The sequence below is a fragment of the Streptopelia decaocto genome, assembly GCF_964273445.1.
Source record: "Streptopelia decaocto genome assembly, chromosome: Z".
NCBI classification, from domain to species: Eukaryota; Metazoa; Chordata; class Aves; order Columbiformes; family Columbidae; genus Streptopelia; species Streptopelia decaocto.
This window is the reverse complement of record NC_138657.1, coordinates 60789302-60806044: the sequence shown is the minus strand read 5'-3', so window position 1 is coordinate 60806044 and position 16743 is coordinate 60789302. Positions and strand designations below refer to the sequence as shown.

At 41.3% G+C, this 16743-nt stretch overlaps 1 protein-coding gene across 2 annotated transcripts in view; it reads left to right on the top strand.

Annotated features, from left to right (window-relative positions):
- EGFLAM (EGF like, fibronectin type III and laminin G domains) overlaps positions 1-16743 on the top strand; it is an 84095-nt gene that overhangs the window by 12633 nt on the left and 54719 nt on the right. For both annotated transcript variants that reach the window (XM_082075818.1, XM_082075817.1), the window contains exons 2-6: positions 6369-6478; positions 8465-8548; positions 10331-10357; positions 14899-15016; positions 15281-15416. In XM_082075818.1, coding sequence (XP_081931944.1) covers positions 6369-6478; positions 8465-8548; positions 10331-10357; positions 14899-15016; positions 15281-15416 — 475 coding nt within the window. The remainder of the gene's footprint in view (positions 1-6368; positions 6479-8464; positions 8549-10330; positions 10358-14898; positions 15017-15280; positions 15417-16743) is intronic.

The window sequence follows — 16743 nt, the reverse complement described above, 5'->3', positions numbered from 1 at the left end:
CAAAGATTTAGAAGTAAAACAATGAAATAGTTTTCTAATTTTGTTGACCTATGCCTTATTCATTGTTAGTTGTAATACACAATAAGTAGTATAAATATTTTAGTTTTCCAAACCATAAATTAGTGCAGATGAAATGAATAATCTGGTTTCCCTTAAATGAATTACAATATTATTGCATGTGGATTGTACCAGTTGTATTATTCGTGTATTATTTCAGGACCTGTAAGTACCTGTGATTACTGTATGCTTTGAAATGTTATAAACATCTAAAAAGGAACAATAATATGAAATGCAAAATATAATTACAAGTCTAAAATAAAATATTTCAACCCAAATCCTTTCAGATATTCTGTCCATGAATAGTTTTTAAAAATCCTGTTTTCAGTCAGTTTTGTATAATTTAAAATTTAAATCAATTTTGAAATTTCCTCAAAATAGAAGTACCAACTGTGATGAGCTTTACCCAGCTCATCCAAAGTGCTTCAGATTTGAAGCTTGAGAACATAAAAAAATATATTTGTTTTGAAGTTGAGTTTTTTTCGATAACTATTCATCACTGTAGAAAGATTTTGGGGCCATTTCATGACTGGAAGGAGGAAGGAATTTGCCTGTGTCTGCAGTGGCAGTTTTCTTGCAGTAGCTGGAGTAAAGAATCAAGTTTAAGTGGTTCCTCCTGAGCTCTGCATGAGGCCAGCAGGGTTAGGCTGGGAACAATGGGTGGGTTAGTTTGAAGTGTTCCCATTAGGTACTCAAGCAAGCTCTGCTTAAAACCGCAAAGGTAGACATGGAAGTGACACCTCTGCTTGTAGATTCGGTGATGACAAGGATTATCCTGAGGCAGTACTACGTCATTGACTGTCACAAGCTTGGGATTGTTCCCAGGAGGCACTTTGCCTGTGGACACCCTGATGGTAGCCTGTGGGTGTTTCATATATGGGCAGAGGCTGTTGTATGCACAGTGAGAACCACAACAGAAATTGTACTTGTTTTGATGGAATAAGCTTTTTCACCATTTTTTATATGAGTTGCTTTTGTGAAGCAAAAAATTAAATAATGTTAATTATTTTAAAATGGTAAAATTAACCCCAGCCTAGGGAAAGGGCTCATCTATTCTTCAGCTCACCTTGAGAGCTTGTTTTGTGACTTCTTTACTGTTTAGCAGTTTTTACAGAAAAGTAAACAAAGTGTTGCCAGCTCAGCGTTGTTTATCTACAGCGGAATCCTCAATAACTGCTTGTATTTGATATACTTTTACAATATACAGTCATGTGTAAGAGTGCTCCCCCTTGATTAATGGCTTTCTTTGAATGGGACCAAAGTAATTGCCTCTATTACCAGTTTCATCAAAGAATTTTAGACAATGTCAAAATTTTTGTCTAACAGGTCAGATAGAAGAATGACTGTGTTCGTACAAAATGTGGTATTTTTATTATAAATTGGCTCCTTGTTTTTATAACGAGAGCTAATGTCCATACCTTTTTAGGCATTTGCAGATCCAACTGCATAGGACATCTGCATGTGGGATCATCAGTGAGGCAGATCTAAAGAGTATGTTAAAGTGGTAGATATATTGCACCTCTTTTGTTTACAGACTCTTATCCAGCAGGCTGCAGGGGATAACAGGCTCCATTGTGGGTTTGCAATGTGCATGGTGCTACCAAATTAACAGAGATTTCTTGCTGAATTTTGAGAAAAGAGGTATTTCTGACCTGAACTGTAGGGGAAACTACAAAAACCCAAAGAGTTTTTACCCTCAAAAACTATTTTTATTTCTTATAGTCTAAACATGACCTTTGACATAAAGACATAAATGTTTCAACCAGTTTTAATACCCATTTTTAGTGTGCCTAATACATGATCTGCAAAATCTTGCAAAATACCTCAAGCACATGTTTATCTCAAAAAAATTTGTTAGTAGAACAGCAATATGTATTGCAAAAGTTGTGATCAGCTGGCAAACCATTTCAAAGCCATGTTATCTTCTGCCTCTCTATGGTATAAACATTGCTTATATCAGATCGCACAGCCACTTCCTCATAGTTGCAAAGGGAACATTCAGTCCAAAAATGGAAATTTTTTGCTTTCTGTGGGCTTGTGTGAAATTCAGATTCTGGCGACCAGAAATGACTCTCAATCCCCAGATGCACATCAATAAGCTGCAAGGTCAAGAGCAGTGACACTGAACTGTGGGGACGGCCACACTGCTTGAGATGCTCCTCTGTGCCTTGCCCTCTATACTCCCCAAGAAATAACTCGGTGTGTGGAGAAAGGGCTGGCCCGGGTTTTCCTTTTTCTCTTCACTCCTGGTTTGAGCAGGCAGCGGTGTGGACCCTGCAGGGTGAGCACCATGTGCTTGCTCGTCATGCAGTTTTGTCATGGGAAAGGATGCAGTGGTACAGCGAGCAGATCCTGTGCAGCCCCCAAACCATCGCTTGACCGCTGAGCATCATCTGAGTCTGCCCATGAAGACAGTGCCAGGTGTTGCTGGAGCGTATACCTGGTTCCCAAGCATGCCTCTTGCCACTGTCTTTGTAGTGTTAAGGAAATTCCCTTACTTTTAGGGAGAATTAAACAAGGGTGGTGGAGATATCAACATCTCTGGCTCCATGCTCTCATTTTCCATGGCTAAAGTTAGTATTTACTCCTCCAGTGGTAATCTATAAGCCAATGTATCTGAGGTCGGTGTTTGGCTTTCTGTATCTCTTTCATCATCTGTGAACTGGAGAGAATAGTGTTTAGTAGGACTGGGTAAAAAATTTATGGTGTAGCTCCTTGTTAAACAGATATTGCCTCTCTGTTTACAGATAGTCTGCAAATGGAGTGTGTTTTTTTCAAATTTGTTTGTTCCAAATTATTCAGCAAATACTTTATGTAAATAACTTTATTGGGCTATAGTGCATTTAGAATATGAATTTGAAACATGCCGTATATTTGTCATTGCTGGTTAAAATTTTTATTTCAGCAACTACGATTCCCAGCAAAGTTGTCTTATAGAGTCACCCCAGGAAGTAATACAAGGATGGCACAAATATGTTAAGAATTAATGTTTAGGGGGTATTTTTTTTCCTTTACTATTGTTGCAGGTCTAATACTAATCTGCCTCACTGGATATTGTGAAGATTGGAAAGGTGTTTTTTGAATGTGAAATGCTGCCTAAGTAGACAGTGACATTCCAGCCCTGGCTGCTCTTTCCTTCTTCTCTTTTCGGTAGTAAGTAGTATGTGGTGGTGTATGGTACAACTACTGCTGAACATAGGGCAGGAGCTGAGCAAGCACAAGGTGGTACTCTGCTGTGCTCAGCACCCCTGAACCAAGCAGGGAACCATGAGACTAAGTCTGTGCTATAATAATAAATAAAATGTTTGAGGGTCCAGAAAGCAAGTAGCATGGCATGGTTTGGCTCTTATCTGTATGGCTGAACTCCTTTCCTTCCCAAAAGATGTCCATACTGACTTAAGGGCATGGTTTGTGAACTGTACTATGTTCCAAACCATGCCTGGGAGACCCTCCTGGGAGGCTGAACCTGTGCCACAGACTGCACAGGCACTATGGATGTGTGAATGTCCTTGTCTTTGGGTGCAGGGTAGTTTCCAGCATCTCAGGAACATGTTTAAAAGCCTATAGGTTGCTCAATGGCATTGGTCAAAGTAGTAGGTGGTTGTTTGTTTACGGGAGGATCCACTTAGGATGTGCTTAGCCTCTCCATGCTGGGAATTTTTTTAGGGGAGGGTGGCTGAAGCTTTAGGTGTAGGGACCAAATGTTGAGAGAAGTTAGCATCTCTTAAACTTATTTTGTATTTTTCCTTGAATGATTCCAGCTAGCACTGCCCAGGAATTCTTTTGGCCTTGAAGAGAAATAAATAAATAAAAAGAAGTGCAAAACACGGAATCATCAGTGTTAACCAAGAAGCATGGAGCCCGATCGGCCACACTTGCTTGCTCAAATTAAGAAACATAAACCAAGAAGTTTCCAGCAGTGTAAAAATGCAGGGTCAATTAGAAATGAACCACAATATCAGTTCTGCTCTTATTTTAAATACTCAGGTATTGATGCTGATAGATACTGTGCAGAATTTGTGACCTATTAAGTTTTGTATTTAGCTTCAAATCAAATATGTTGGTGGACGTGACAAGTATAAATCTGATGTAGGCTTGCTTCGCAGTTAAAAATTACCTTTACAGTAGCTTGTTTTCACTCGATATTTTGTCAGACGTAGTGGAAAAAAAGGAGGAGGAAAAAAGGGTTTTCTTAGCCATTACTTAAAATTTTCATAGCTAAGGGCATGTGAAAACCTAAATATAGTAAAACTTAAAAATGAAGTTGTTTTTAAAGTGTTTGAATCAGTTCTCTGTTGCAGTTTTTCATTGGGTGGGTTTGGTTTCAAGAGGACAAACATTGGTGGTTTGGTGAATTTGTGTTAAAAATCTTGCTTGGATTACAGTATCACAGTATCACAGTATGGTTGGGATTGGAAGGGACCTCAGAAGATCATCTAGTCCAATCCCCCTGCTGGAGCAGGAACACCTAGGTGAGGTCGCACAGGAACATGTCCAGGTGGGTTTTGAATGTTTCCAGAGAAGGAGACTCCACAACCTCCCTGGGCAGCCTGTTCCAGTGTCTGTCACCCTCAGTGAGAAGAAGTTTTTTCTCAAATTTAAGTGGAACCTCTTGTGTTCCAGCTTGATCCCATTACCTCTTGTCCTATCATTGTTTGCCACCGAGAAGAGCCTGGCTCCATCCTCGTGGCACTCACCCTTTATATATTTATAAACATTAATAAGGTCACCCCTCAGTCTCCTCTTCTCCAAGCTAAAGAGACCCAGCTCCCTCAGTCTTTCTTCATAAGGGAGGTGCTCCACTCCCTTAATCATCTTTGTTGCCCTACGCTGGACCCTCTCCAGCAGTTCCCTGTCCTTCTTGAACTGAGGGGCCCAGAACTGGACACAATATTCTAGATGGGGTCTCACCAGGGTGGAGTAGAGGGGAAGGAGGACCTCTCTCGTTCTACTAACCACCCCCCTTCTAATACACCCCAGGATGCCATTGGCCTTCCTGGCCACAAGGGCACAGTGCTGGCTCATGGTCATCCTGCTGTCCACCAGGACCCCCAACTCCCTTTCCCCTACACTGCTCTCTAATATGTAATTTCCCAACCGATACTGGAACCTGGGGTTGTTCCTGCCCAGATGCAGGACTCTACGCTTTCCCTTGTTAAATTTCATCAGGTTATTCCCTGCCCATCTCTCCAGCCTGTCCAGGTCCCGCTGGATGGCAGCACAGCTTTCTGGCATGTCAGCCACTCCTCCCAGCTTGGTGTCATCAGCAAACTTGCTGATAGTACACTCAATTCCCTCGTCCAAATTGTTAATGTATATACTGAATAATATTGGCCCCAGTACTGACTCCTGAGGCACTCCACTAGATACAGGCCTCCAACTAGACGCTGCACCATTGACTACCACTCTCTGGCTTCTCTCCAGAAGACATACTTCTCTGCCTGCCCATTTCTCGGACAGTAAATGCAATTGCTAGCATGTTACTGGAGACATGGAGCTCAGGATTTCCTTCTCCAAATTTTTTTAGCAGTAGTTGAATAAGCCATTGTAGTGGAACACCAACCTGCGCCATGGGAAGAGAAGGAGACAGGTAGGTCAGTGAGACCAGTATAGTGGAGTGAAAATGCCCTCCTCCTGTTGCAGCTGGTGAGATACGGCGTTGATCATGGTGGCACCAAGAGTCTGTTCAGGAGCAGGATGGCGGGACAAGATCTGATCACCATAACTTGGGTCCAGAGAGGGGTGGGCAGGAAATGAGGGGTTCTTCATGCTTTTCTCATCAGGCTAGATTTTTTGTCTTAAGTCGTTGTCCTTCCCATCCATAGCTGTCATGCAGGAACTGAGGTTGCAGAGGTTAGTGGTGATTACTTAGGTGGCCCATCAAGGCATTTTCTTGGCTTGTGCCAAAGCTGCAAAGAGCTGAGGAGAAGAAGGCATATTTTGGGTTTGGTCTGGTCCTCCTCACACTGGGATGTTGATGTTGGATGTGGAACATGGTGTGGGGTAGCAGGTAAGGAAGAGGCTGAAGATGTCCATGAGATGTCCTCAGGTGAGCTGATCAACAGCTCCTTGGCACTGAGAGCAGGAATTTCCCCCTTCGCTCCCTCTCTCCTGAGATCCCACTGCTGCCTTGGAGGACAAGGTGGAGAGAGAAAAGGTACATCCAAGTAAATGAGTAGTGGGCTATGTTTGATGGTTTGTAATGAGGGCAGCACATGTTTATTCTTCTTCAAATACATACCTGCCAGATGGCTAAAGGAGAGGTTTTACGGCCTGTGGCTTCTTATACAATGTCATTTTGTTTTAAGCAGATAGACTGGGGCCTCCTCTTGATATACTGCTGGATTCACTGAACTGTACAGCGCTCAGTGTGCAATGGAGGATGCCAAAGCAGCATGCGAGCACCATCACAGGATATACAGTAAGTGATCCTCTATGCTGCTAGCAGGGGATTGCAATACCCTATGTGGCCTCAGACTGTGCACATAGCATGGTGAAGTAAGCAGGAGAGACCACTCTTGGAACAAATGGTACCATTGCCCAGAAAGTGGTCAAGGGACAGTGGGCTTGAACAGATTGAGCTGTAACTTTAAGAAGTAAGCAGTTAATTTGTTAGAAGCAAACTATGATAGGAATTTGGGTTGGATGCCAAGGGCTTGCAGTGGACATAGATTGCTTTTCTATTGTGGTTTTCATACAAGGATCTTGACTCTCCCTACAGCTGATAAAACAGTTGAGCAGTGCAGGTCAATATTACGCTCTGCAAGGGCGGGGACATGCATGGTGATTGCAGAGCTGTTCAGATCCTTTGACTTGTACTTCCAGCCCGAGGATTGTTTTAGCAGGAATAGTTTTTCTCAGCTACACCTCTAAACTTCCCCAGACTGGCAGCAGTTACAGGGGAAGGAGAGTTTCGTGGTGTCTCTTCCCCGATAGCTACTGTGCTGCATAGCATATCTGTGAGCCCAGCCACAGCCTTAAATATCAAAAGGGACTTGACTTTGTTTTCCCCTACCTCAGTGGTGAATTTACCTTAAAGAAGTTGTGTAATTTTCCTGTTTTACCTAGAAATTTCATGGGCAAGTATCTGACCCCCTACAATCCTCTGCCATGTTACCTTCTGCCTTTCGGGCAAAACAAAGCAGCTAGCCTAAGCTAGATGCTGTGTTTTAGTGTGCAAGCAGAAAAACAGAGAGCACTAATTTGCCATTCATTCATTTCTGTTAGGTATTGCTTTAACAGGTATTCCCTGGCAATGAAACTCAGTCCCAAAGTGGAAGTTAGTCAGTGAGGAATTAGCAACACAGATGTGGGAAATCGATTAAGAATTCATTGTTTTGCCCTTCAGCAAAAGACAGCAGTTTTTCTTACCATTTTCTGTGGAAGGATTTGATTTTTCCAGAAAAAAAAAATAATCCAAAATTAGATTTTACATAAAAAGGTGGGAGCAGAAAGTTCCTGACTACCTTTATTATTAGCGTGTGCTAAAGGAGAAAATTCATGCAACAAGTATTTCTGGTATGCGTACCCCTTCATCCCATGGACTTGTAAATGACACTAATGCAGCCCAGCTGCAGGGTTGTTTTATTGTTATTAAAGTGGTTCTAGTCTCGGACATTGAGAAGTACTTGCTGTGTCCAGAACCTGCCTCAGCTGGGCTCTGTCTTTAGTTGAGTCCATTCTTGTGTGAAAAAAAAGGTGCAGTGAGTAAGTGGCCTTTCTATAGGTCATGATATTTTTCAAGCACTTGCAATACTTTATAGTCAGAAGTCATAAACAGTTTTCACTGCTCATCCAGTGCATCAAGCATCCAAGCCCCGGTGTGTTTTTAAGCCCTGATATCATGTGTGTCGTGATGGTAAAACCTATGACAAACAGCATTGATAATGCTGTACCTGAACCGTTTTCACTTCGTGTTAGCTTTTGACCCTCTGGCATCTCAGGATCTCTGTGCACAGGAAATCAAACCCTCCCTGGCTCATTAGTCTACAGTACACAGAAAAAGGCATGGAGAGACATTTGTGATACAGCAGTTTTTATAATGACATAATCATGTGATGTTGATATCTTCCTTATATGAAGTAAAATTACCAACTTGTGCAGGCCAGTCCCACAAATCTTCAGCTGTCCAAGCTGACCGTGCGTGAATGATGCACAATTAAAGTTGTCAGCTCAAGACTTCCCTGAAAGCTAGGCTGTGTTTCACCTTGGTTCAGTGTATACACTATTGTCCTCTGGTCATACTGGCAACTTTTAGCAAAGATGAAGGGAATGTTAAAGGGCTTTGGGAAAGGTAGGGGGTCATAGGTTCAAATGCTGTCTACAATGTGATAATGCACTTGTTTTTGAGTAATTCTGAAGCACCGATTTATTGCTTTAACCCATTTGACTATATCTTCTTCCAAAGGTCTTTTACTCAGAGGTTGAAGATGACAAAGCAGTTAAACAGCTGTCGCACGATGTTCCCCTAAGTTTGGATATGCTTAGCATGGTAAGTATTTCTTTTCATCAACAGTCACAGCACCGGAGCAGAGCTTGCAAGTGGGAACTTGCAACTGTCTGCTTGCTGCTGGTTTGTGAATTATGCCAAGGATCCAAGCCCCAGATCTGCTCTGAGTATTGAGCAAAAGGAAATCACAATGTTTGTCTGTAATCCTGTCCATTTTTTCCTTGTTGTCTGACTAGTTTTAGCATGTAAAGCTATTGGGACTTACTTGCATCTTTCTACTGCTGATCTTTGGCATCTACTAAAATAGAACTTTTTTATTTTGAGTATGCATTTTCTGTGGACTTCAACACATTGAAAGGGAATTACAAGACTGTGCACAGAGTCACAGTATCAGTGTATGTGTATTGCAGTGTCTGAGACAGGTAAGTGTGTGAGTTAAAAGAGACACAGTTTTCAGTGTATTTTTGTCTCTATGGGAGTCTATAGCCTCCTGAGATATGGAATTTAAAGTTTAATAGCACTGCCTTAGTTGCAGTTGTGTGAGTCCATCTCCTAGAAAATTCCCTCAACTTCTGTTTTGGTTTTTTTTGTTTGGTTGGTTGTGTGTGGGGTTTTTTTGTTTGTTTTTGTTTTTTTTTTTTGTTCTTGAAAGCACCACTCCTTGTTTCCCATTTCCTCCCTTTCCTTTAGTTCCATTTTCTCTTTTATCATTCATTTGCTTTCTTACTTTGCTTTATTTCAATCTCCCCTTCTCTTTCCTCCTTCCCTTTTTCTGTCTCATTTCCCCTTCCTTTTCCATTTGCAAATCAACACCGCTCATCCTTTTCAGCTGCACAGCTGAGCAATTAGTCCTGAGATTAAAGCAATTCCTCTGTGCTTCTGGATGGTTTAAATACTGTCAGCGTTTAAAGGGTATTCTCAAAACATGCTGCTGCTTCCACAGTGTGGGGAAGTTACTTTTTGAGTTCAGCACGACAGAAATGGAGATTTTCAATCCTCTGCTTGGGCAGAAAGTGAAGGAGTATTGCAGGCTGGGTGCTGTAAGGGAAGCACTTTCATAGTACGCTCTGCAAAGGGCAGTCTGTCCATGAGACAGCAATGTTACCGGCACAGGAAAAAAAGGCTTACATATGTTCACAGAGGAATGTTGCAGGCTTTACAATCTTTATTTGGTGATCTGTTTTCACAATTCTTTTTTTTTTTTTTTTTTCCTCCTTATACTCTTCTTAATTTTCCTTAATTTCCTCAGCCTTCCTTCAGCATCCCCACCTGATGTTCAATGTGTTCAATGGCTTGCATTCACTGATGTTTCCTCATCTCTGCTTGGTAGTGCTCAGAAACCTTCTCTGGGAGAAGTGTAAATGAGAGGGATGCTCAGGTTCCCTGCAGTTTTCCATCACTCTCGTTGCCAGTTCTGACTCCTGCAGGTTTCTGGGATCATGGCAAATGAAATAAGCCTGTTGCTAAGGTTATATTATTTCTTTACTTATGCATTATTTTCTCCCTTATGACCTTTATCTCTCTATTCCTCACTTGCTGCTTTTTTTTTTTTTCCTCTCCCTGAAAAACCATTCTTCCTAATAGTGCCAACTAACATCAAACAGCACATGGGTTTTTTTATCTTAATCACGACAGCAGTAATTCTTAGTCACGGGGAGAATAGAGTCTGTGTCCCCGTATTCACACAGATGGATAATAGCCACATAGTCTACTATATGCTGCCACACTGGCCTTGATTTAATTCTCTAACCTGTTATTTATGTGGTTTTGCATCACTTTTTAGTATGTTACTTCATTAACAAGTCCTATTTTGCTTTTTCCCAGGGTCAACTTGAAGGACAAGCAATTTTTGTAAGTATTGCTTGACATGAAACTTGGTCGTGGCTGTGTTTTACAATGAAATTGAATGTTTCTGACCTGGTCTTTCCACAGCTTCACACACAGAAGTTGATCTCAAATGTTGATTCTACTTGGCACTTATGCAGGATCTTTTGTAGTCAAAATGTTACAAATAGTAGCTGAATCTCAAAATCCAGAGGCTAAAAAGGCAGACACGAGTAGCTTCTCCCTTTTTAGCAATGGATAATTTTTTCTATTGTTCATCAAATGTGTTTATGAATGGCTTGTTTTGCTGGAGGAAGTTTGTGTAAAAAATGAGCTATATCCAGGCAGTGAGGACTTGCAGGGGACAGGGCAGACACAGAGTGACAGGGAAGAACAAAACAGTCTGGCAGTGGGAGAGGGGACAGAGAGGAAAAACCTGAGCCAGACTTGCAAAAGCCTAGGAGGAGGAACGCAGGAAGAGACCAGCCACAAAATGCTCCGGAGGAAGGAGGGGGAGGCGAACAACTGTATAAAACAGGTTTGAAAGAAATACCAACTCTCTTAATGGCTTTGCAGCTGGTGAATTATTCAGAATAATTATTTCCAGTCATGCACTCAGTCCAGCCTGCTTCCTATGAGCAGTAAACAGATCAGGCGTTTTGTGAGGGGCGAAACAAGCAGGAGGTGCTTGGGTTTGGGTAGGATGAAGGCAGTGATTTCAGTGTTTAAGTGAAGTCTCTAACATCAGGAACCTCCTGCAAACTTCTTTTCTCTGAGGTCTGTTCTAGGAATGAAGGAATCCCACAAAGTTGGTGGATCTCACATTACTTTCATGGTCTGTGTTAAGGGAACTTTGGCTGGACTGTCAGAATCTGATGTTCAGATGAGACCTCAGGATGCACTTGAACCAGGACTATCTGGTTTGATTGCAGCTGGGCTGAGTCTGGATTATGACATTTTAGAGTTGAAATTCCATGCTGGGCCCTTTCTTTCTGCTGATAAAAATAACACTTCTGAGGAGTACTTGTGGAGAAGTATGACTGACTGGGATTAATCAGCTCCCAGCTGTCATTAATCCTCAGGAAGTCATGTTCTAGCTGAACTGTTTTCTGTCATATTCATACCAAACTCAACAGAAATCTGCAAGAGTTTTGTGGTTAAGTGTGCACAATTTGTGTTTCCATCCCTAAGCCTCCTCTGCTGGTGCTAGGTATGACCCTGCTGCTTTCTTAGAGGCTTCTCTGGACCATGTGAGACTGACAGAGCAAGAGCTGAACTGGGTCACCTGTTTCTGTGTATGTGCGTGTGTGCATGTGCCTGTGCTTTACCAAAGTTGATAATCTATTATAGTTGTATTATGTCATCTTATAATAGAGAACATGTTCATTGAGAGTAGCCAGGAGAAGTGCAGATGTAGTACAACTTAATACGGCAGTTGTTCTACTGGGCATAATATTCATGAAGCTGAGCATAAATATTTAAAAAAATAGAAAGCAAGAAAAATTAGCAGGCTTTAGAGGTGGCAGCTTTTAGGTCAGGCATAGAGCCCTGGAAAGCAGTAGTGCTCCCTATCAAATCACCAGTACAAACTGGGGAGTGACCAGCTGAGACCAGTAGTGCAGGGAAGGAGTTGTCAAGGGATCAAGTGTCATTAAACCTGTCTCAGTTTCTGCAGCTGTGCTATTATCAAGTTTCTTTTGTTTGTTTGTTAGTTTGGGGTTTTTTGTGTTTGTGCTTTTTTTTAATTTATTTTTTTATTTATTTTTTTTTTTAATTAAACCAAACCAAAACAGAGAAGAGATTTTCTTTGGAAAATAATTTATAATCCATGTTTCTGTGAGTCGGCTTACAAACAGCCTCACAAACAGTTCCAGCACACTTGGGCGGAGAGCAAGCTGTGTGGCAGGGCAGGGAGGGGTATATGGTTTCTATGTACACCTGACTCCTCTACCACAGGAAAGGCATCGTGTTGCTTCACCCCATTCAGGAATGTGAGACTGTAATGAAAATAACGAACGTAATTTTGCAGGGTTTTAGCAAGAGTGTTGTGTAAGAGAAGAAAGTGAGGTTGGTGGGCAGTAAAGCCTCATTGGCAATGTAATGTCCAGTTTGGGGTACCGTTTTTCAAAATATAGAGGCAATCCAAGCGGGGAGAAAGACTACAGAAATTATGGGGAGCTAACTGTTTCACATACCACCTAAATTCCTTAGCTCTGGGGCCATTATCTTTCTTCTGGGATGGAGAAGCTTGGGTTTAAGACCCTTCTCCCAAATACATGCAAAAAGAGAGATTAAATATGTACTCGCAGGCCTGTGGACAGTGGGGTACAAGGGAAGGTGTTTCTTCTCCAGAATCTCATTTGAAAGTGTTCTAGTGTGATGTGGGTATTCCTTAAGATTGCCATGGGTCAGGTTAGCTTGATAATGTCCTGAATCTTTACCTGTTCACCAATGTCTTGATCCTAGAAGGTTACAAGACACTTGATCTCAAAGATACTGTATGTCCAACAGCTGTGTTCATGGAGATGTCATTGTCAGAAGAAAGCAGCAGATAGCCATGTGTATAAGGCAAGAGGGCACCTTGCTGAGGTTTGAAGGGTACATATGTTGAACTTTAAAGCTAAGTAGATATTAAGACTTTGATCTTAATTGGACTTGTAGTCAATGAGATTTGTTCTGCTTAGTTTATTGTAGACTTGAGTCTGGAAGTAATAATATGAGGCAAGTACATCAATATCCCAGTCTCTGCAGCAGCCAAGTTCCTGAATAGTGTGAAAGCAATAAGACATCTAATGAAGGACTTTTTCTCATAAGGATGCATGTAATAAAGAGGGATGCTGGCAGGAAAAAATGCACACAGTTTAAATACAGACAGACAGTATTTATGGCATAGAGGAGGGAATGGCAGGAGCAGGATCATCAGTGCTGTTTTTGGGAGGAGATGCTGGGTTTTCAGCAACTGGCTTTTCAGATCACATTTTGAAAGAACTCAGTCTCTCAGCTGCAAGACTGAAAGACTCAAGTAAATCATATTATAGAATCACAGAATGGTTTGGGTTTGAAGGGCCCTAACAGATCATCTAGTTCCAATACCCCTGCCATTGTGAAGAATTTCTTCCTTATATCTAATTTAAATCAACCCTCTTCCAGTTTAAAGCCACTAAATCTTTTGGTGTGAGTGTTCTTGCTGTCTCTCTCTGGGCAGTTACTTTTACAGCATTGTTATCCTCTCTCTCAGATGAATCCAAATCATTCAAACAGATCATGGGTGAATGATGGAAAAACAGGATAATGGTCACGTGGTCCATGTTAATAGGAAATCAGTGATGGAGATCCAAAACCGTGGTTAGAGAAAAGACAGATGGCAGGGTGTTGCCAGACAATGTTGTAGTAATAACATAAGTTCCCCAAAGAATAGAGAAAGTTTTTCCAAAAGACAGTCATAAGGAAATTTAGCAGTTAATAAAATTTTGGGATTGTTTACTATTTTTACTGCAACTGGAAATGCAGATTTAAGGTCTATTCCAGCATGAAGAGAAAGGAGATTTCTGCATTTTCACATGCACTGTGAATAATGTTTTTAATATCAGAGAATGAAAAACAGAAGAAAAATCTCTGCAGAAGAGTTTTTTGTGTTTTTTTTTTCCACACCAAAACAGTCTGTGGTGTGGATCGCAGTATCTCTGTTTACTTGTATATGCTGTCAGAATTTATAAATCTGGAATTTGCATCTCTCTACAGATAGGCTGCAGTAAAGAATTCTGAATTTCTATATAAATGTACACATTGTCCATTAAAGATCAGATCTAAATTTCTGAAATTGATCCATGATATGTCCACCCAACAAGTGATAAAATGGTTTGGTGACATTTGCTAATTTCTGGGAGATTTGAGCAGGCTCCTCTGAACAGTATTCAGCAGCACAAGCTCTTCAAGTGGAGGTCTGCATGGCCTCCCTTATAGTAGTTGTCTGTGGGTTGCTCTTTCTGTGTTTATGTCAGAAGGACAAATAAAGGAAATACTTCAGGTCACAACAGTTAGCTAGATTAGGAAAATTGTGAGAGGTAATCGGGCTGGTTTCTGCTCCATGAGAAATGAAATATTATCAGTTCACACTACAGCAACTTGCTTCTTTCTCAGGAGTTTCTACAGTTTCTGGATTTAAAAGAAAAACAAAGAAACTAATAAACAAACAAACAAAAAAACGATTAAAAAATAAAAATGCACCAGACTGATACCAAATGTCAGCAATAGGCTCAAGGGAGGGAATAGTATGTGACTTTGACTTCGCCAGCAAATGCACACAGTCTGCAACCTTGTGAGTTACACTGAGAAATGGGCCCAGGTCATCCCTGTGGATTCCCCTGGGGTGAAGCTGCAGCCTGAGAGGAAACATGTGGTGCTGTGTTTGTGTTTGTTGCTTCTGAGCTGGACTGGGGACAATCCTCCTAGGAGGTTACATGGAAAATGCTGTCTAAGATCCATGAATCCCAGCTCACAGTGCTGTCCCCAGTTACATGGAACAGGTTTCACAATGTTCTTATCTTCTGCTCTCTTGACTCTTGTAGGAAGTTGTTATTGGTGACCTAAAGCCAGGTACTCCTCACCGCGTTAGTGTTGGAGCATACGGCTGGGCAGGGAAAGGACGACCCAGCATGCCCAGAGACGTGACAACCTTATCCCAAGGTAACACTGCACACATGGCTTTCTCCTGTGAAAATGCCAGGGCACATATCTGTAACACAGCAGGTCACTTGCACCCCAATCTCTGTCGTGTGCAGTATTGTAATATTTTACTATTACTTTTCCGCAAGTGTGGGGTATTGGAGGGGCAAGAGTTGAGGGGAGGAGTCTATGACTTTGATTCCCAAGTCTGTGGGTACTGGGTTATTTTGTGTATTAGTCCATCAGCTGCTCTAATGCTATTCCTTTGCATTTCTTCTGGCTTAGATAAGTGCATGCCCCCTGCGCCACCCTATCAGCCTCAGATTGTGGTAGTTTCTGATTCAGAAGTTGCATTGTCCTGGAAGCCTGGAGTGAGTGAAGGAAGTTCTCCCATCCAGTACTACATGGTGGAGTTTATCAGGCAAGTTTGCCAGTGAAGTCTGAATTTCAGTGTTTGTGCAGTACAGGGTTTTTTTGCTTAAACTGCACTACTAAACTGCGTATAGAGTCTTCTTATGATTTATTTACTTATTGTGTATAGTACACTTAGTTTTCCTTTCGATGCATTACCATGAAAATTTAAAGACAAAACTAGAAATAATCTAATTTTTTATAAAATCACCAATAATTCATACCTTCCGATTGAAGAAAATAAGGTCTAATTTGATCTGTTCCCTCTCATAAAGGAATGGGTGAATGAAGTTTTAAGTTTCTCCTGTCATCAAACACAGAGAACAGTCTGTGGCAGAGCAGTTCCCTTGAGCAGGAGTACCTTGGGCTGCTATAAGAAATAATCCACAAATTGCAAACTCATATGTTAGGCAGTTTTAGCTGGCGAAAGTCTTTTGGGTCTGGAGCTTGCAGGACTCAGACTTGTTTTGCTGTCCTAATGCTAATCAAGTTTAAATGAAACACTGACCTTACTGTTTAGATTTTTCAGGGGAAGGTGGAATGTTGGTGTTTTGTTTGTTTGTTTGTTTTTCTTTTATGTTGCACTCTGTAAAATTTGCAGTAATAGAACTGAACTGTGAAAAGTTGCCAATCAGGTTGCTTTTATAAGATGCATATGTAGGGTCAGGAGAATTGCTTCTTTAACTACTCTGAGCTGTAAATGTAAAAAAAATTGTTCTCCAGAAACACACATTCATTTTTTAAAATAATAATTATTAAAGCAGACAGAAAGATCTATTGGTTTTCAGTACTGAAAGTCTGGTTGCAATCTAGAAGAAATTGATATAACGAAAAGAATTCCCAGGCTGAAAGCCTGCTTGTGAACTTTTGTTGCAGTTTTGTGTTTGAATCAAAATGCTCCATATTTAGTGGGAAGCCATACAATGTTCATTGTATTGGGAGACAGGACATGATGCTGAAGATACATTATGGCCATCATGTAAACTCTACTGTAGCATTACTATGGAATTTCTCCAGTATCTATTTTTTGAGCACAATAGTTATCTGAACCCTTATCTCTTCTCTCCATATCTTCAAGCTTGTTAGCTTGGTGGATGGGGAAGGGATTTTCTTGGGTTCTGGTTGACTGCACTTCTGCCCCCGTGCTTTTGCTGGAAGTTGGATCCTGCAGGTTTATGTACACCTCTTCATAGCACTGGGAAACTGCTAACGGAAGAAGTGAGCACCATCATCTCCATCTGACACACTGAAAGTGCACCCTTGAATGCTTTTGTTCAGCCAGGGAGTGGAAAGCTGCCTTCACTGCTGAAGTCGAAAGATGAGAGTAATTGAAATCT